The 22,191-nt window shown below is 44.9% G+C and overlaps 1 protein-coding gene across 1 annotated transcript; it reads left to right on the top strand.

The window, feature by feature from the left end:
• The first annotated feature begins 3,848 nt into the window (after positions 1 to 3,848).
• On the top strand, positions 3,849 to 20,959 carry LOC119372537 (protein krueppel). The gene is made up of 2 exons (XM_037643018.2): positions 3,849 to 4,842; positions 18,761 to 20,959. The coding sequence occupies exons 1-2, from the start codon at positions 4,815 to 4,817 to the stop codon at positions 19,327 to 19,329; spliced, it is 597 nt and encodes a 198-aa protein (XP_037498946.1). The 5' UTR covers positions 3,849 to 4,814; the 3' UTR covers positions 19,330 to 20,959.
• The last annotated feature ends 1,232 nt before the right edge of the window (positions 20,960 to 22,191 follow it).

Genomic DNA, 22,191 nt, shown 5'->3' on the forward strand with positions numbered 1-22,191 from the left:
CCATCATTTGTTTGAGCCACATTCCACCACATTCAGTTTAATGCAACAGATCTACAACTGATTTTAGACCCAACTGCCTGAACCTTTTGTCATAGCAGATGATTTTAACTCTCACAATGCTATATCGAGAAGCAAAAGAACTGACTCCTGAGGACAGATACTCCAACATGTTATACTTGCTAACAACTTGTGCTGTTTAAATTCTGGCACTTCTGTATACAGCTCCTGAAGCGCAGGAGCTATAAGATGCCTCGATTCAGCGATCTGCTATCCATCTGTGTTTACAGATTTTAAATGGTAATTGGTAGGTAATTGTTATAATAGTGACCATATGCATGCCATAACAAGCCTAACATCTACACCTCTCATCATACCCTGCGAACTACCTTCGGAAGCTTAAATTAGTAAACTTGGCTCTGTTCACTGAAAAAGCCACACTTGAAAGAGAGACCACTGATCTATTGCGTATAGATGAATTGAATGGCAACATCATTGCCTGCATACTTTCAGCAGCAGAACAGTCTACACTTCGCTTCTGGCTTTTTAAGTAGAAAAAAAAAAACCATGGGGGATGAGCCCCTCTGTATACACACATTGTATACACGCTAAAAAATTGCAAAGCAAATGTGGTGCATTTTTGGAGATACCCAACACATTAGAACCTCTTGTCATTTGAAACAGCAAAAGCTTTAAGAGAAAAAAAATTTGTCAACGCTGGGTGTCCCTGGAGCCAATGTTTCGACAAGGGGACCTTGTCTTCTTCGAGGCTGCAACTGCAGCCTTGAAGAAGCAAAAGTGAAAGATACCACATCTGCATGCAAGCAAAATGCAACAGCAATGCGGCATATGCTGAATTTCTTTGCGAAATTTTATCACTTGTGGCTGGCGCTGCATATCCTAGGTGCTCCTGCACCACTAAACCAAATTTAACCAATGCATACGTTGTCTTTGCTACATGGCCCATAACAACCAATGTCTTCATTCTTGCACTCAACTGAACCTTGCAACCACATTCCATCAAACACAATAACATTGTTACATCCATTACCTGTTATAAGCACATATGTGCTAATTCTAACGTTAGTGAGAAACACTTTAGGCTTACATTGTTATGTTCATGCTTGTTTATCAATGTTCAGCCGTGTCTGCATGCAATAAAAGGCTGGTTCACATAGTCTGTAGTCGTATGCAGAACGAACTGCCCCCTGCTGAAGGGGCTCAACAATTTAGTCCAAAGCATCTGACAAGTTTGTCTGTTAGTGTGTTTTGTGCACTTTTTTTTCTACTCTCTTGTCATGACAGTTTCTCTTGTAGTAGCATGCGAAGCCTGTCTCACATTGGTGGTTACAATTAAACGTTTTCTCGTAAACTTCTTGATATACTGGTTCACATTCATAATCTCCTGGTGACGCGCACTAGGGCTATCCAAATAAGACAGCCGCCACAGTGGCTCAGTGCTTATGGTGCTTTGCTGCCGACTCCAAGGACGCGGGTTCAGTCCCGGTCGTGGCGGTCGAATTTCAATGGAGACGAAATGCTAGAGGCCTGCATACTGTGTGATTTAAGTACACTTTAAGGAAACTTAGGCAGTCGAAATTATCCGGAAACCTCCACTGCCGCATCTCATAGTCATTTTGGGACATTAAAACCCATAAACTAACTAAACCATCCTACCCATACAAGGCACTTTGGATACAAAGAGACACTTGTTTTTGCAAGGACAGTAACTGTGTCGATGGACATGTTGAAACATTAGTAAAAGTACAGAAAGCTGGGCGAGTTGGTATGAATACATTTTGGGAAAGTTTCAGCTCGCGCACAACAGACAAAGAAATTTCCCAAAATTATCTCTAGCGGCATTGTCTGTTGAGCTATTTCCCCTCACTCTTCAAGTATGCAAGTTTAATTAATTTATTTATTTATTTGCAATACAGTGAGTCCTTTCAGGCTGTTGCAGGTCGAGTTTTGACCGCAATTACGTTCTGTGACACCAATAACAAACTGATGAGTGTCCAAAAAGTATGTTGTTTGTGTCTGGCAGCCTGGGAATTGCATAATAGAACCAGCTTTCTCAGAACTTTAACTCAACAGACTAGAAATTTAAAATACATGAGCACCACTGCACGTAGCTCCAACAGATGTCTCTGTGTACTTTCTGTGAAAGTGTACTTTTGTGAATGTACTTTCTGTGAATGTTTTTAGTAGCTTAATTCTAAAGAAACAGAAAAAGTAAAAAAAAGAATTTGAAATGTGTACGCCTAAGTAGATGTGGCTTGCACGAAAATGCGCATGATGTATAAAAAAAAATTTCGGAGTGACTGCTGCTTCATTTGTTGCTGACAGGTAGTGCTGCTGTTGTGTCAGTATACTTACAGATATTATTGCCAATTCAATGGCACAGACATCTTGGCACAATCACACAATTTCTATTTGACAATTTCTCTGTTCTGTGGGCAGTGACACGTAATTGTAAGATTGAAATGAAACCTGAAACCACATCCATTCATACTCGTAAACTGTAACATCACAAATTTGGTTGTCACAGATTTGCCAGCTAAAGACAGCAGCACGGGAGTGCTCCCATGAAATAGTCTCTTGCAGTGGGCTAGTGCCCTAGAGTCATAGTATCACCGTGGTTCGGTGACAAATGTATCTACTTTTTCTAACAGGTTTCTTACCTAAAATAGCATGTCGTTTAGCTGCATTTATGTGAAAAACCACATCTTGGCATGAGTTGTACTTTCCTGAATGAAGCTTTTAACCATAATTTGTGATATTTGCATTGCCATTATTTTATATAAAATGGCTGTACTTTCTTCAAGTTTGCGAGAGCATTGCTGTTGTTTAATTACTGTAATGTTTTCTCACATTGCAGGACCTGTTCAGCTGGGCAGAGATGCAGATCCTTCTTTATGCAGTGGAAGCAAATGCATTTTATTGTGACTGTGCACCACTTGTTTAAATTAAAATAAACAAAAGACATTGGATGCTCCAAATTTACAAATCCGGGTTCTGTTGACTTGGGAAGATCGCAGGCTTTGAAACCTTACTGTTAATTACGATGCGTCAGCAAGAGCTCTGCTGCATTTGTATGTTTTAACTGTCGGGCATCTACTTTCGGAGTGTGGTCATCCCATTTCCCTGATACTTTAAGATCATCAGATTCCGGAAGTGCTTGCAACTTATGTGGGAGAAAACGTGTCAGTGTTTTTGGCATGTCATTTAAGTTGCTTCTGACTACCTGAGGCACAAGCTTATCTCAGTCATTGTAAACATTGTTTAGCCATGTTCCTTGAATCTGCAAGAAATGCATAGATGCTGCACTTGTTAAGTAATTTTGCTTTCATCAGTGCTGTTGCTTTTGATGTTGCATCTAGGCATGTACGAATGTGTACGCAGTGCCTGGAATTGTCAGTGTAGGGTAGAAGAGCAAACCATTTTATGTGTGCCGTATCTGCTTTTTCTTTTATGTTGGACCACACATGTTTTTGGAGTTAGAAAATGATATAGTATTTTTGAGTGATTCCATGAGTATTTTGCCATAGTCTTAAAATTTAATGGGCCCTACAAGATTATTTGTGATAGGTGTGAATCGTTTATGGTACATGTGGCAATGCTAGAACATCTGACAGTTACGTGCACAAAGTGTTCTTGAGTGTGCCTTTCTTTTGGATTGGTTTATCATCAAATTGCTGTAGTTCACCTTATGCTTCTCCTTTGCCATCTTTAAACTCCGTTTTCAGCTTTGTGCCATGTCCATGTTTAACGGTCCCAGGTTTAAATGCGCAGTTATGCTCGATAAAGTGGACGGGAGGATGACTACCACTGTAGCTCAGTTGGTAGAGCATTGGACGCGTTATCTCGAGGTTGCAGGTTCAGTCTCTGCCGGCGGCGAGTTGTCCTTTTATCCGCTTTAATTTCTTCACATTGATATCATAGTTACTACAGATAACGCCCCCTATACTTTCCTTGGCTTCATTGTTTTGTTGGTTTTCATTAAAGTTGTGTCTATCAAAGAAAAACAAATTCCCCTTACTTTGTTCTTGTCCAGCAGAGTGATTTCTGCCACGCTCTTTCCAATGCTAAGCCAATGCTTTTGTAGATAGGGATGATGCTGGAAGCATGTCCTTTAGCTCTGCAATACACATCCTGGTCTCAGAAGCTCTATCTGGCCCACTGATATCATTCTCCATGGCCGCCTGGCATTGCTGACTAATGGTTGATGAGGTGTCTGACATTTTGATTTCATTGAGGGACAGCGCTCATACTTCATGCTAAGTACAAAACAGTATGCTCCTTTCATCCAAGTAAGTTTGGCCCATAGCCACCACATTTACAGAAGTATAGAAACGCATATGCGAAGGAGCGAGACTTAAGTTAGGCAAAGAAAAAAGCATCTTGTCCTTCGTTGAAATCAAACTTGCTGCTTTGTGCACAGATATGTTGCACTAAGGTTTTCATGAAAAACAGTATCGTCTAATGACTAAGCAACTTCATTTACCATGTCAAAGTGTTGCAGGGCTGACGTGGTGACACACCAATGCACACAAAAAGGGTTGTCACTTATGTCCTTCCTTTTTTCATTTTTTAATGTCTTGCTCAGCCTTTTTACCCTTTGTTTTGGTACTGTAGAACCAAAAGAGTTCATTGTTCTTGCTAATAGCTGCATTTGCGGGAGGATATCATTGTGGCAGTGTCGTACAAGGTATGAACAGCTCATTCATTGAACCTTCTTTTTTTTTCTACCAATTCCAGTTTTATCAAAACAGCCAGTGCCATCGATTGAATCCAATTGTGAAAGTGATAGCCTTATCATGCAACAGCCATTTGGCCAAGTTCCTGGTAAGCATCTTTTTCCTTTTATACCACAGCTATGTATTTGATTAAAAAGGCATATCTGATTAAGGGTCTCTTACCAGGACTCCTAAAACGCTTGTTTTTTTGTGTGTGTATAGACAGTGTCAATTTATGCATGGTAATGTGTGTTAGTGGTGCGGCTTCTGCACAGTTTGTGCCAATCTATGCCAACATGTAAAACCATCCATGTCCAGCTACATTACGGTGAAATTTGAATAGTTTGCGACTGCTACAATTGATGGCTGTGTTTTGCTTTCTTTATAAAAAAGGTTATTTATTTATTTATTTATTCATTCAGAATATTGTCGAACACAGATGTATTGTAGAGAGTGGTGTGGTTTACAATGAGAAAAAATGGTAAGTTTTGCAATGAATAGAGAAGCGATGTCGAAGCTATTAAGGCAGAACCCATAAAACAAGCAGCAACAGAAAAAAACTTGCTTTACATGCAGAAAAAGGACTTGCTGATGCGAGCATGGGGTATTAAAAAAACAAAAGAAAGTACATGGACTGCCTCGTTTACTTCTCATGGCCGCACTCTGCGTCATCCAGTAGGATGTTAAAATGTGGTGTTCTGTATTTTTCCGGCTTTCTTTTTCTTGCTGAGGCAGGCATTCTGAAAACACTTCACAACTTCTGCTCTGGAAGATCTAGAAGCAGTATTCCAGGAACATTACTGTCAGTGAAGGTTTGACAAGACTCTATACGTCTGGCTTTGGGCACATTACAATCCCTCAATGGCTGCATTTCTGTCAATTTGAGGAACGTGGTGTAGACGCTGTAATGTCATGCGGAATTTTGCAAAAGTACTCCTATAAGCACTTGGCAAGAGTACTGTAACATTATTAGGCCTTCACCGTGGTGCTCCAAGCAGAATTGACATGCTTTCCGGTGGCCTGCAGTCCTCTCTCTCTCTCAACATCATTGCATTTTTATGTTTATAGCATTAGACCACCTTGTTCTCATTTTATCATGGTCTTATGATTGAGGCTACAGAGTCCAGTTCTTCAGTCTAAACATTCATGCCGGATGCATAACTTGCCCAGCTGTCAGTTCTTTGACTGGAAAGTTTGGAATACATCAACCGAAAAATGCACTAAATCCTTACTAAAAATGCATACATTCTGTGAATGCATCGTAATTATGTGCTAACCAGTAAGTGGTATGGACAAGACAGACTCATGGCACACTTACCAACCAAAGTAACTGTGATGCCACAGTAAATGTAGCTTAAAGTACGCACTGCAAGGCTTTTACATTTTTTTTTACAGTAGTGTTGTTATATGCTAGTTTCCAGCGGATCGCTGCTTGCGCTGACTGAGCACGTAGACCAAAACAACTGGAGAGTAAAGAAAGAAGTGAATAAAACGAATTAAATTTTCTTCGCGGGACTGGATTTGAACCCGGGCCGCCACGATCCGAAGGCGAGTGGCTTAACCACTGGGCTACACACCTGCACTTGTAGAAACTCAAAGTATATTTGAACGATATCAATGCGTTGTAGCCCCGTTCCAAGAAAATTGTAGAGAGAAAACACTTTCTATGAAGGCTTCATTGACTTTGGTGGTGGTGGGAGTGCGGTGCAGGACAACGTATAAAGCCGACATGGAGATCGCGTACACATCAGAAAAATTGATCCTTTCCGAAAATTTTATGCCAAGCATATGTTTCCCCATGCGCCTTTTAAAGGGCTGCTCAACATGCTGACGAATGTTAGAAGTCGCCAATGCCATCCAAAAATAGCATTCTGAGGACGGCCGCAACCTGCAGTACGACTCTACGCTCACGCATTTCTTTAACAACTCCTAAGGAGATATTGCGCCTTTCATTTCCTCTGCTCACTCTTTTTTTTTTTTGTAAAGCAGAGAAAAGATTTTGGCTCTCTCACCCGACCGTGTGATAGCATATGGTGGTGATACCCAAGAGTACTTTGAAACTATGTATAAACAGGGAGCAGAGCGGCAGAAAGGATGGCACTCTCGCCCTGTGTATGTGTGCTCATTGGTACAGCAATCTACTTCCGAGCGATGATTGGCACCACTTCGTTGAAATATGGTGCCTGCTGCCACATGGCACATATACTCCAGAGCGATTATTGAGCTTGAAAGATGTGGTGCAAAGTTACAAACGAGAAGAAAAAAAAAAAAAGAAGGTACAGAAAGACCGCCAACCTGAGCATGAGTAGAAGGTAAAACAGACCGGAAAGGTCCCACTGTAGAAGCAGTGAAGCTTAACGACGCGCTACGTAACTGCGCACTTGTGCCCTCACCGATACTGTGCCAAGATGCTTGCTGTGCTGCGTACATGTGTGTGTTTGCTAGGCAGGTTTTCTCGTTCCATGGACAATGTGGCAACAGTGATTCTGTTTTCATTTACGAAAGGATTTTGCACTTGGAGAGGTCCTCCATGAAAAGGCGGAAGCAGTCGACGGTGTGGCATATGGTGTTGTCACCTATTAAAATCTTCCAGTTTGTTTACAATGGTGCTGCGCTACACGCACTGCCGATGAGGTAGTTGGAAATGTTAATTGTGGGAAGATTGCGGTTATATGTTGTACTGTATTTGTCAATGGTTGCCATCATGTCTCCAGGAGTTGCTGCTGTTGCACTGAAGCCGTAATCATTGGCCGACCAATCTCTGCAACCAAAATAGACCAATCTCACCACACAATCTGCGCATGCGCGAGCTTCCTGAAGCCGGTGCGGCTGCTTGCTTTGTACTTTGAGGTATTTCAGTATTTCCCATGAAGCTTTGGCGTATAAGGTGATTTAACGCGATGGAAAACTGTGCCCGTACCTCCAACGTAAATATTTAGTTCAGTTTATCCCGCATCATAGCACTGTTAAAGGAAAAATATTAGGCGTGGCTCTGCTTATCGCAAACACCAATGACCATCAGAGCTCCGGGGGCTTGGCAAACCTTTGCAAAGTAAGCAAGGGAGAAGCAATTTTTTAGAAAAGCCAGACCTAACATTTAATAGCTAATTGTTAGTGTGTGCCAATTCTTAGTTTTCTCCTTCGGACCGTGACTACCCGGGTTCAAATGCCGCCTCGCTTTCGATCTCTCTCTCTTCCTTTCTTTATATATCTTTCTCTCGCTCTTTTCTTTCCCTCTCTACTTCTATCTCTATTTCTGTCACTCTTTCTTTCTATCTCTCTCGCTCTCATTTTCTCATTCTCTCGTACATAGCAAGTTCCCCACAGAACCCATACAACAACGCAGTCATATGCTTACCATAGTTGCATGTTCTGCAAGCGTGGGTGCGTAGCCTAGTGGTTATGATGCTCGTCTTCGGATCGTGGGTACTCGAGTTCGAATCCTGCCTCGCCAAGAAAGTTCATTTTGTTTTGTTTATTAATTTATTCTTTCTCTCTGTCTCCCTCCTCTCCCCCTCCTTCCTCCTCTCCACTTCGCCGCGCGGAGTTCTTTGTTAAAGGGGTCATGAACCACTTTTCCAAGTAATGATCTAATGACATTAGTATTGGAGTTTACTGCCTCCCGAATCGATTGCTGCAAAAATTTCTCGAATCCGTCAAGAATCAGCGGAGTTACGGGGGTTTGGCGCACGCTCTCAGCGCTTTCTCTCTTTTCTCGTGCCGACAAGCGCACTGGAAGCTAGACAGGGAGGGATGGCACGGGGATAAGAAGTTACGTCATGAAACGTGATCGCTCTCCCGCTGTGATTCGCACGCGCGAGTGCGGCTACCGTGTAAAGTTAGCAGACTGAGGAGTGCGGCGCGGGCAAGTGGTGGCACCCCATGGCAAGAAGCGCATCTCATCCGGCTATCGGCCAATAAGCATGCTATGTCTCCGCGACGTCAACGTGCAGACGCCCCGCCCACCGACGAGAGTGAGAACCGGCCTCTGTTTGAAAAGAGGGTGCCTGAGGAAACGGCAACTTCGCCTTCCTCTTGTGGCCTTTACAGGGCGCGCACGACTGTAATATTTTGCAGAGCAGTTCATAGCCGTGTCAGCTTTCCGCAGGTTGTGTTTTCTCAACAAGCCCAAGGGGTGCTTCATGACCCCTTTAACGTTTTGCACTTTGAACTTCGGAAATAGAGGCCGTTCATGGCGATGATAGTTTTCTGTTAACATTCAGCACGGCCAAAGGTCAAGCTTAAACAGCTCTGTTGTTAAAGAAATAGTCAGTTTCGCTGCAAGGGCGCAGCAGTGAATAGCAACAAATTGGAATGTTATATGAAGTAAGGAGGCTAGCAGCTTGCTCCTTTAGCCTGGCGGGATTCAAACAGAACACTGGCGTAAGGAAATGCGGCCGCTGCTGCGAGTGAAGCGACCTTCGGGCTCTCTATGGCTTTGCGCAAACTTTGCAGTGAGAACTCAACACGTACAAAGGTATGACCCGTCAGAGGATCCCCTGTAAAGATACGGCGCGTGCGACCGCAGCCGGCTGGTCAAAGCAGGCATTTCCTTTTGGAGCCAAGCATCCCCCCCCCCCCACCGGCATCCCTCCATGCGCCTTTCGCATTACGGGGACGGCCAGCTGGTTTCGTCCCTGATCGAGCCACATTCGTCGGCAGTGCGCTTGCGCTTTCACTCGCATATAGAAAGACGACACGCCGAGTAATGTTATCGATTTGGACTTCATATACTGAACATGACGACGACGGCAAAAATGTGCCAGGAGTAGCAATAAAAGAACAGTCTCTAGTGCTAATGCCGCGCAGTGATGGAAGTGCTGCTCCAATTGATCCAAACTGCTCCAAAAGAGAAATGCTGCTATACGCTGCTCCAAACTGTAATTTTTGTTAATAACTGCCGCGAAACTGCTCCGAAAGGGCACTGGGAAACTGAAAACAATGCACTTTAACCGTGTGATCATCCAGCAATCCTAAACGAAACCAAAAACAAGCTGTATACACTATCATCCTAGTCCCTGCCAGCGGCAAATTATCTTTTCGTCCACTTTACTTTCTTCACATTTATATTCTAAATACTGCAGATAACACCCCCTATACTTTCCTTGGCGTTATTGTCTGTTCTCATTAATATTGTGTCTATCATCCTAGTGCAGCTTGTATACTAGCTGCATACCAGCATATTGACAATGCCATAAGTAGTGGCATTGTCGATATATATCTGATTTTGCTGTATATTTGTACCTGACAAGCGCCATTTTTGTGGTCTAGTAGCTATGGTGCCCCGAAGGCCGCGGGATCGAATCCCGGCCGCGGTGGCTGCATTTTCGATGAAGGTGAAATTCTTGAGGCCCGTGTACATAGATTTAGGTGCGCGTTTAAAACTCAGGTGGTCGAAATTTCCAGAGCCCTCCACTTCGGCGTCTCTCATAATCATATCGTGGTTTTGGGACGTAAAACCCCAACACTTACAGTACCTGACAAGCAGACTATTTTGGTGAAATGTGTGAGATTAGTTCGATATCATACTGATTACTAATTGTTGGTATTATAACTGTGACGTGTTACTGATTACATTTATCGCTTTCTCAGCTTTGACCTCATTTCTGTCACAAGTACTCGTATTTTAAATACATAGGTAATCTTACTTAGTGTTTAGTGACCATTCATTTGCTTAAATATTTCTTTCTTGCAGTTTGCAGTGATTACTGTATGTGTGGTATGTTTCATTATAAATATCAACATTTAAAAATGCTTAGGTGACACTTTAAACTCTAAAGGTCATTCCGAAGGTATTGCCACCTGCTCCGAAAACACCAAAAGCTGCTCCAAACTAGCATTTTTTTCTGCTCCAAGAACATTTATGGCTGCTCCAAAGCAAGTCTGCTCCAGAAAGCAAAATGTCGCTTCCATCACTGAATATCCAACCAGGTTTTCTCGTTGTTCGTTGTTACGGTACATAGTATTGAGTTTTATTGTAGCATGTAGCCTGCTTTGACACCTAGAAACTAGCTTACCACTTGCACAAGAAGTCAGAGGTTGCTAAAACATTGCAAGAACCACACTGATGTCTCCAGCACGGTTGATAGCAGGGCGAAGTGGAACCCTCTGTGGTAGCTTTGTGGGTAAACTGTTGTGCGCTAAGCTTGATTACACGGTTTCGATTCCCGGCCTCAGCGGCCACGTTTAAATGCACTGAAAGTGCTGAAACACCTATGTACTTAGGTTCAGATTCACGTTAAGGAGTTACAGATGGTTAAAATTAATTCAGAGTCCTTGATAATTCTATAACAATAAGCACATGCAAAACCACAGGTGTTAATTTTGTATTTCAAGGGAGTGGGACAAGGCGGTACATCTTCACAGAACAGTAAACAATGCATTGCGAAAGCATTTGATGCACACAGGAAAAGGATGAGACAGGACACCTCGTCCCATTTCATCGTTTTTTTCGTGTGCCTCAATAGTGCGCTTCCACCTTCACCATGAATTGGCACCAGTATGCCCACTCCCACGTCAGGGACGTAGCCAGAAATTTTTTTCGGGAGGGGTTCAACCATACTTTACGTATGTTCGTGCGTGCGTTTGTATGTGTGCGAGTACATATACGCAAGCAAAACTGAAAAATTTCGGGGGGGGGGTTCAACCCCCCCCCCCCCTGGCTACGCTTCTGTCCTACGTCCTCTCAAGAAAGGGACAGTGAAATCCGCTGTATTGGCTTAGTGGCAAAGTGTTAAGCTGCTAAGTGCAACTTGCCATGTCTGATTCCTGGTCACAATGGTCGCATTTTAACGAGGGCAAAATCCAAAGATATCCATGCATTGCAGTGTAGGTGCACGCTCAAACATCCCGTATTGTCGAAATTGACTAGAGTCCCTCTGCAGTGTGCCTCATGATATGTCCTGCTTTTGGTACATGAAACTTCGCACATGATGTTTGTACATGCATTTGGCCATACATGATGTTTGTGTTATTTAGCCATTGTTGTTTCAAGATTGCGACGATTCCCATTTTAACCCTTTAATGCCGGAATTATGAAAGCGCCGACGAAAAAATTTGTTTTTAATTTTTCAGCTTTAAATAGCAACCTTAACTTAAATCAGCAGTTGTATTATCCAAAATGCAACTTTAATGCATATTTTAGGTATGTCGCGAATTCGCGACAACCGGCACTTAAAGGGGTCATGAAGCACCCCTTAGGCTTGCTGAAAAAACACATCCTGCGGAAAGCTGACACGGCTATGAACTGCTCTGCAAAATATTACAGTCGTGCGCGCCGCGTAAAGGCCACAAGCGGAGCGCGAAGTTGCCGTTTCCTCAGGCGCCCTCTTTTCAAACAGAGGCCGGTTCTCACTCTCGTCGGTGGGCGGGGCGTTTGCACGTTGACGTCGCGGATCTGCCAGTTTACGTCGCAAGAGATATAGCATGCTTATTGGCCGATAGCCGGATGAGATGCGCTTCTTGCCACGGGGTGCCGCCACTTGCCCGCGCCGCGCTCCTCAGTCTGCTAAATTTACGCGGTAGCCGCACTCGTGCACCGAATCACAGCGGGAGAGCGATCGCGTTTCATGACGCGCGCTGACGTAACTTCTTACCCCCGTGCCATCCCTCCCTGTCTAGCTTCCAGTGCGCTCGTCGGCACGAGAAAAGAGAGAAAGCGCTGAGAGCGTGCGCCAAACCCCCGTAACCGCGCTGATTCTTGATGGATTCGAGAAATTTTTGCGGCAATCGATTCGGGAGGCAGTGAACTCCGATACTGAGGTCATGAGATCATTACTTGGAAAAGTGGTTCATGACCCCTTTGAGCGAATAATAGCTCAATATGTTTACTGCAACGCAAGTACGGCATCGCCGCATCAATGAAGCGGATCTCTTCAGGGCGACGTAACTTGGCGTCGTCATTGTTAAATGCAAGTTTGACTTTATTGCCTCCTACCAATGACGTGACATCGTGTCGGCCACCGTGTGTGCCCTAGACTCCGCCGCCCAGTATAGCCGACTTCTTGGGAGCCGACAGAATGACATGAAGGCGACGGCACCGAGAAATAGATCTAGCTCACCACGAGACAGAGCCAGTCCTTTGTTCGATTTTTTCTGCGTCGCAAACAGATTGCTCTGCTGAACGATGTGTTCCGTGAAGCTGTCATAAAAATTCCTTGAAATATTCAGTTGGAGTTCGGACAGTGTCACATTGAGGATGAGCGGTTTTCCAGTGTGCCATTTCCTGCTGTTCTTCACAGTCTTTTTTTTTCCACCGCGCACTGCATGTTTTAGAGAGGCACTAGCTTGGCTGGTCTACCACATCGTCGTCTTCATCCTCACTGCTCGATGAAGTTGGTTGGTTGGTTCGTTCCTTAGGGGAATAGCTCAACCCACTACGGGGGATCGACCACGAAGCGTGCGGCAGTAGACTTTGGGAAAAAATAAAATAAAAGGAAGATGTGAAAAAGATAATTTATAGTAACACTCGTGCTTGTGCATGAAGATCGGGATCGACATCGTCGTCTTCGCTGTCATTGAGACAGCTGTCGTAACTTTTATCTTCGGGTGGCAAGCGCGTGCGAAGCCTTTTTTTCCCATAAAATGAGCGGAAGTCAATCATGAACTTGTCATACCGGCAGTCATCACTGACTGACTCAAATGCCGGACGTCGCGAATTCGCGACATACCACAGAAACGAGGATCGCGCAGGAAATAGCGTACTTTCAAAACAACGTGACATGTCGTGTGCAACCTCTTGTATGCGTGCACATCGAAAAATTTTTATAGGAGGTGGAACTTACGTCCCTCGGGCAGAAAACAACGAAGTGAGAGCTGTTGCACGTGCTTCGCGCTATCCGGCAACAGATACACAACGCTGGGTTCCAGCTTGCAATGCCTTACAGTGGCGCTAGATGTCTCGTGCTGAAAGCTACGTTCGCCGGAAATATGTGACAGCCGCCGGTGAAGGCATCAACGCGTTTCGTGTGTTACTTAGTCGGCGTCGTTCAGTTTGTCGCGAATTCACGACAACCGGCAGTAAAGGGTTAACAGCAGAGCTTTTAAAGGTTTTTGCGGTGCCGGGTAGTGCTAAGTTCGAACAGAAATGAACCGGCACGCGCTCGCTTCGTCCTCTTCATCTTCTGCTTCGCCTCCACAACACGTACGCCGATTTGTACAGCCGTGGAACGCAATAACTATGATGGGCGAGTGTGTTACGTGAGTAAAAATCACGTAAGGTCACGCAACAGCTAGCCAAGGGACTAAAATCACGTAACTACTCACGTGACTAAAAATCAAGTAACATCTAGTCACGTGACCAAAATAACGTAACATCTAGTCACGTGACTAAAACCACGGGACATCGCGTAACAGCTAGTAACGTGACATGTTCCCGCCATAAACCACGTAACTTCTACTCACGTGACTAAAATCACGTAGCATCATGTAACAGCTAGTCATGTGACTAATACCACCGTAACAGCTAGTCACGTGGCATGTTCCCGCCATAAACCACGTAACTAGTCAAGTGACTCAAGATCTAAAAATCACGTGACATTACATAATTGCTAGTCACCTGACATGTTCCTGCTAAAACCACATAATAGCTAGTCACGTGACTAAAATCACGTGACATCACGTAACGTCTAGTCACGTGACTAAAATCAAGTAACATCACGTAACAGGTAGTCAGGTGACAGATCACGTAACAACTAGTCACTTGGCATGTTCCCGTCAAAACCACGTAACAGCTAGTCACGTGACATGTTCCCGCTCAAACCACGTAACATATAACTATGTGACTAAAATCACGTAACAGCTAGTCACTCGTGGCGTAGCCACGTGGTGCACGCCGGGCACGTGTCCCTCCTCAAATTTTTTTATACCATGGAACACAGAGCTGAAAATGATACTCGACCAGACTTGCCTGCCCCGCCTTCACTTCAGATCAAGGAAGTGCCCCCGCCGAAATAAATTTCTGCCTACGCCATTGCTAATCACGTGACTAAAATCACGTAGCATCTAGTCAGGTGACGGAAATCACGTGACAGCTAGTTACTAAAATTATGTTACAGATGGTCACGTGACATGTTCCCGCCAAGAACCACGTAACAGCTAGACACGTGACTAAAATCACATCACGTCACATCAAGTCACGTGACATGTTCCCGCCAAAACCACGTGACACGTGCTTAGTTTGGGAACCAACCGAAACCAGAGGATAGCCAAGGCTAACCATACCTAGTACTACTAGCAAGATCTTAGCATCTCTAGCAAAAGCTTGACATCACTAGCAAAAACATGGGAAGAGCTAGGTCGAACTCTACCTCCGCTGTTGGTTCCAGCCTTGCGCCACTAGTGAAAGCTGCGCTTTTTTTCACAGGAGTCTATTACGCTGTAGGTTCGAGCTTGGCGAGCTTCAAGACTCACTGGTCGCCTCATGTAAGCTGAGCATGCCACTCAGCATGCCACTCAAATGACAGCTGATGACAGCTGACAGCTTGCCACTCAAATGGCAGACTTGATGCTTTCAGGTAGTATACGAGGGATTATTGGTCAGCTGCCAGCTCGTAATAAGTTCACGTGCTATGTGACGCCAACAAGGCAGAAAAGGAGTGTGCCACACTCGCCGTCATGGCTACTGGCGGCGCTGACTGACGCTCCCACGTTTAAATGCACACATACACCCTATAAAGTGGACGGGGGGATGGCCGCCGCGGTAGCTCAGTTGGTAGAGCATCGGACGCGTTATTCGAAGGTCGCAGGTTCGGTCCCTGCCCGCGGCAAGCTATCTTTTCGTCCACTTTTCTTTCTTCACAATTACCTTACATTTATTACTAAAAAACATCCCCTATACTTTCCTTGACATTATTGTCTGTTAGTTCTCATTAATATTGTGTATAACAAAGAAAACGAGCCCTTGAAATTAACACTTCTTTCCTTCATTCATAGCGAGGGTCTCGTTCTGGCAGACTTGATGCTTTCAGGTAGTATACGAGGGATTATTGGTCAGCTGCCAGCTCGTAATAAGTTCACGTGCTACGTGACGCCAACAAGGCAGAAAAAGAGTGTGCCACACTCGCCGTCATGGCTACTGGCGGCGCTGACTGACGCTCCCACGTTTAAATGCACACATACACCCTATAAAGTGGACGGGGGGATGGCCGCCGCGGTAGCTCAGTTGGTAGAGCATCGGACGCGTTATTCGAAGGTCGCAGGTTCGGTCCCTGCCCGCGGCAAGCTATCTTTTCGTCCACTTTTCTTTCTTCACAATTACCTTACATTTATTACTAAAAAACATCCCCTATACTTTCCTTGGCATTATTGTCTGTTAGTTCTCATTAATATTGTGTATAACAAAGAAAACGAGCCCTTGAAATTAACACTTCTTTCCTTCATTCATAGCGAGGGTCTCGTTCTGGCAGACTTGATGCTTTCAGGTAGTATACGAGGGATTATTGGTCAGCTGTCAGCTAGTAATAAGTTCACGTGCTACGTGACGCTAGCAAGGCAGAAAAAGAGTGTGCCACACTCGCCGTCATGGCTACTGGCGGCGCTGACTGACGCTCCCACGTTTAAATGCACACATACACCCTATAAAGTGGACGGGGGGATGGCCGCCGCGGTAGCTCAGTTGGTAGAGCATCGGACGCGTTATTCGAAGGTCGCAGGTTCGGTCCCTGCCCGCGGCAAGCTATCTTTTCGTCCACTTTTCTTTCTTCACAATTACCTTACATTTATTACTAAAAAAACATCCCCTATACTTTCCTTGGCATTATTGTCTGTTAGTTCTCATTAATATTGTGTATAACAGAGAAAACGAGCCCTTGAAATTAACACTTCTTTCCTTCATTCATAGCGAGGGTCTCGTTCTGGCAGACTTGATGCTTTCAGGTAGTATACGAGGGATTATTGGTCAGCTGTCAGCTAGTAATAAGTTCACGTGCTACGTGACGCTAGCAAGGCAGAAAAAGAGTGTGCCACACTCGCCGTCATGGCTACTGGCGGCGCTGACTGACGCTCCCACGTTTAAATGCACACATACACCCTATAAAGTGGACGGGGGGATGGCCGCCGCGGTAGCTCAGTTGGTAGAGCATCGGACGCGTTATTCGAAGGTCGCAGGTTCGGTCCCTGCCCGCGGCAAGCTATCTTTTCGTCCACTTTTCTTTCTTCACAATTACCTTACATTTATTACTAAAAAAACATCCCCTATACTTTCCTTGGCATTATTGTCTGTTAGTTCTCATTAATATTGTGTATAACAGAGAAAACGAGCCCTTGAAATTAACACTTCTTTCCTTCATTCATAGCGAGGGTCTCGTTCTGGCAGACTTGATGCTTTCAGGTAGTATACGAGGGATTATTGGTCAGCTGCCAGCTCGTAATAAGTTCACGTGCTACGTGACGCCAACAAGGCAGAAAAAGAGTGTGCCACACTCGCCGTCATGGCTACTGGCGGCGCTGACTGACGCTCCCACGTTTAAATGCACACATACACCCTATAAAGTGGACGGGGGGATGGCCGCCGCGGTAGCTCAGTTGGTAGAGCATCGGACGCGTTATTCGAAGGTCGCAGGTTCGGTCCCTGCCCGCGGCAAGCTATCTTTTCGTCCACTTTTCTTTCTTCACAATTACCTTACATTTATTACTAAAAAACATCCCCTATACTTTCCTTGGCATTATTGTCTGTTAGTTCTCATTAATATTGTGTATAACAAAGAAAACGAGCCCTTGAAATTAACACTTCTTTCCTTCATTCATAGCGAGGGTCTCGTTCTGGCAGACTTGATGCTTTCAGGTAGTATACGAGGGATTATTGGTCAGCTGCCAGCTCGTAATAAGTTCACGTGCTACGTGACGCCAACAAGGCAGAAAAAGAGTGTGCCACACTCGCCGTCATGGCTACTGGCGGCGCTGACTGACGCTCCCACGTTTAAATGCACACATACACCCTATAAAGTGGACGGGGGGATGGCCGCCGCGGTAGCTCAGTTGGTAGAGCATCGGACGCGTTATTCGAAGGGCGCAGGTTCGGTCCCTGCCCGCGGCAAGCTATCTTTTCGTCCACTTTTCTTTCTTCACAGTTACCTTACATTTATTACTAAAAAACATCCCCTATACTTTCCTTGGCATTATTGTCTGTTAGTTCTCATTAAGCTTTCAAAGCCGTCATTTGCTGCAAGGCAACACAGTATTACACTTGAGGTAATGGAAACGAGTTTATTTGTCTCTGGTGGTACCTCAACACTGTACAAACGTCTAGTCTTGGAGTAGCACCGAAAGCATAGAGGCTTCTACCATAAGAATAGAAAGGGTGCGCTCTTAGCAGAAAGGGTACCCCTGGAATGTCGCGCTGAGTAAAACTTGTCCTTGCAGATATATGTTCTCTCACTACAATCGTTGTGCTTACTTGTGACAGTTTGAGCAATATATGTCAGCTTGGGATTCAGATAAGTGTGATGATGCATAAACACATCTCCACAGCTCCTCGGATTAGCATTCGGAAAGAGGTCAACACAAGGTATGAACTCGCCGTTTCTGCAAGGAACCACAGGTCGAAGCGATGCTCAGTGGAATACAAAGAAATCGTGCAGGCACCCTGTGCGGTCTCGAGGAGGTCCCTATCTCATTCGGTTTCTCAGTCTCGCTTACTTCGCGCTGCAGCCGAGGGTGTGAACCGCCACCTCTGTAAACATGATCTGTGCTATCTACTGGTGCACACCTGTCTGTGCACCTTTGTGGGCTGAAGGGAAAGGCGGCAGACGGCTTTGCCCTTCACCCTGTGTCGCGGTAACAAAATGGAAAATGTAGGGAAAACGAATTAGGCGAACACCCGTGTGACAGGGCAGGCATCGTCCCCACACAAAGTAAAATTTAGTCAGGTAATCTTTACTCCCTTGTAGTTTGCACTGTTCACTTATTTTGCATACACTGATGTTTTACTAAAATCATATCAGGAAGATTACCGCTGCTTTCCAGCAGTAATTAACTTTGTTGCCCCACACGTTCTTACTTTTTCGCCTGTTTCTGTTGTATACACGCAGCTGCCTTCCCAGCTGGCCGGCAGAGTGATTTCCCCTTCTTGAATCTTGAGGATGAGCAAACAACGATAGAAGACACTCTCGGATACTTCAGTGATGGACTGCGACAAACGGCATTCCAAAATGACTGCGTTGGCGCTTCTGCTGCAAGCAGCAATGTTGTTCACAGTATTAGCGCTGATAGGGAAAGAGGACTGCCGTTGCTTCCTGAATGGTCAATTGCGAGCGATTCCATGTCACCGGAGATAACTCTTTCGCGACAGGAAGATCTGACTGTGACCAACCAACAACCAGCTGAACGCACCAGGAGGTCTGGGGTCATTGCGCGTTCGTCCGGAACTTGGCATCCGCAACAACAGCATTCATTGAGCCATTCACCGAGGCGGCAGCAGTACCGATGCCCCACCTGCCGCAAGATCTTCACCCGAAAGCCTAACTTGATGGCACACATCCGAGTGCATACAGGAGAAAAGCCTTTCAAGTGTCCCTACTGCCCTCGCGACTTCTCCGACAGAAGCAACGCCAGGAGGCATGTGCTTACGCACAGAAGCCGTGCTCAGCGAATATTGTAGCGTACGGTAGAAGAGTGCAAGCTTGACAGAAAACCAGACAGAGGTCACGGCAACATGGCCGCGACAACTGTGTGCCACGGAGTTCGTGTCAAAAACTGCGTTACTTGTTTCAGTCGCCGCATTTCAAGACTCACGCGAGAGCCCATATTTAATTCATCAGTGCTATGGTAACTTCACAAAGTGAAGCCGTCTTGTAATGTGCATTAATTGTTAATTTCGCAGTGTATGCATGAGTTAGGTCATCGTGCAGGAGAGTGCACAATATTGAGGAAGCAGTGACAGATATCTCTGGGGATCGATTCTGTAGCTTCTCGCATATGGGAAGCCTTGGATCTGGTACTGTTGTGCCATTTACATAGCAGTGCAGTCATAGTTGAATCGGCGCTTCTTGTTGGAAGAGTACGCAATGTGATTTTTCACCACATTTGTCTCACCATGCAGTTGTGAACGTGGCAATTTCTGCATGATTGCAATCACGTGTGCGATCAGCACAAGGAACGCTTCATGTGAAATACTCTAACGTTTGGTGCACATCAACAGAATTGCAAAAAAAAAAAAAAAAAAAATCTAGGTGTCTATTTAAAGGGACACTAAAGAGCAAAGCGATTTTTCTCGCATTAGTAAAGTGGTCTTCCACGATACCAAAAAACACCACGCTTGCTGCGAGAAGACGCTTAATAAGCGAGAAAACGCGCAAAAAGAAAATACAGGTGGCGACGCCACCTTGGAATTCCCGCACCATTTACCGTGACGTCACATATTTTTGACGGCGCCTGCTTGGGCCTACGTAGTTCCTAATCGGCTAAATCGAAGTACATTGTCCTCTGTGGGGGCCAGAGACTTGATAAAACGAGTTTGTGGAAATTTCGTCGAGCCAGTATCGCCAAAATACGTTAAATGCTCTTTGAAATGTTTTACGTCACGAATTACAAAGTTCGGCGCGAAATTTAAAAATGAAACTTTGAACTTGGTTTTCTCCGCTAATAATAAACCTATGGTGGTGAAATAAACTACACAAGTGTTCTCCGAGCACACTTTATCAATCTAAACCAATTCATTGTTTCTCTTTAGTGTCCCTTTAAGACCTGACTAACATCTTACATCAGCTTACATCGTTCGGTGGAGGGTCCATTGATTGATAGAAATAAGAAGGTGCCATGCGATCCTAGATGTTGTGTTTCGGCGCTCATGAGGATTCTAGTCATCCATCGTTTTCGCTGTTTGAAATAGTACAGCAGCAAAGCAAATGTCATTGAGGTAATATTATATCTTGAAGGAATGTGCGTGATGCTAATTGTGCGAAATTCGCACCCACCTATAACAGTTGAAATCAGTTTTAGCAATCCGTCGATTCTGATTGTGTGAATTCGTACACAGCCAAACCCACTCATAACAGTACCGGTTTTAACAATATATTGGGTTGAACTTTTGTATGATTTCTTTAAAGGGACCGACAACTGCCCAGAATAAGAAATGAGTTGACTCTACTGATGTAACGATTGTCCGTCGGATTGACTCAAACCAACCGTTTTTTTTTCGTGAGAGATGGATTTATATTTTTATTTCTTAATTGAAATTTGCGAAAAATGACCTGTGGCGGCAAAAACATGAATGATCCGATGAAGATGGCCACGTGACCGTTGATTGCCGTACGCGGTCGACGATTTTTTTGTTAGTATTGAAATATTGTTCATTTCTTTATATTAAAAAGGTATTGCTCCATAATAATGTACATATAGGCCTGCGTCAGTAGTATGCATTAAAGTGGCGCTGCCTTCGCGTGACGTAATGATCCCATGCTCGTCAGCGCGTCTTGAGCAACTTTTCAGCGTGCTCATGCAACCGTGCACGCAGTTTCCAGGTCGCTAAGATTTTGGAGCGACATAGTTTTGCTACCTACACCTCGACTCAGAAATGACGCGCGCTGCTACTCGGCGCGGCCTCGCATATGCGTAGTGACGTTTTCGATGACTTGGCTTGGCTCGTGCGTCGAGAGAGTAACCCATGACATAGGCGCAGGCAACCTTGGACGCATGCGTACACAACGCGGTACAAATACAGGGAAGGTGTATAATGCCACATCATCTCATTGTAACAGCTTGGTATTTTCAAAAATAGTTGAAAAGCTATAAATAAAGGTGGTTAAGCATAGTTACAGAAACTCCTGCGAAAGCAGAACAACGATAGCTTTCACAAATCGCGAGAAGGGCTGGCGGCATCGCTATCAATCCTCAGTGTTGTTGGAGGAAAGCTGCATTCGTATTTAGAGCGTTTCAGATCGAAAAATACTGCTTGTAAACCACGTGCTTTTGGGATTAACTACTGCAGCTACAAACACTGCGAAGGGTGAGCGTTCTGTCGAGTCGTAAAAAAATTCGTCGAGAAAAATCAGTTGTCGGTCCCTTTAATGAAAGTGCCAGCATACTACAGTGCCTCCATGCTGCATTGTCGGTATTGATGTAGTCTGTCTGCAGAGTGTCCATGCTGAAAGGTCATGAAACGCGAAATCCTTGAAAATTAAAAAAGAAATTCGAGCTACTGCACCAACGGCCACTGCACGCCCATACAGTAGGGCCTGTTTTCCAGCTTTCTCCACGTCCGCATCCCTGAGCAACGTTTGTATGGTCTCTAATGTCTCGCTCCCGTAAGCCTATTACCCTTACCCCGAAACGTAATGGACTGCGCCCACAGCTCTACGCCGCACCACCCTCTGAAACACGAATAGACCACCCCAACTGTGTTGACAGCACTACTTCCAGATTGCTCGGTGGTAGCCCCCCATTCTGCGCAGTTCTGCCGGCGGATTTAGTCGCCCATGCCCGTCCTTGTTGCTTGCATCGAATTCGTTCCAGGCCACGGGTT

The sequence above is a fragment of the Rhipicephalus sanguineus genome, chromosome 10 (genome assembly GCF_013339695.2).
Source record: "Rhipicephalus sanguineus isolate Rsan-2018 chromosome 10, BIME_Rsan_1.4, whole genome shotgun sequence".
Classification (NCBI taxonomy): Eukaryota; Metazoa; Arthropoda; class Arachnida; order Ixodida; family Ixodidae; genus Rhipicephalus; species Rhipicephalus sanguineus.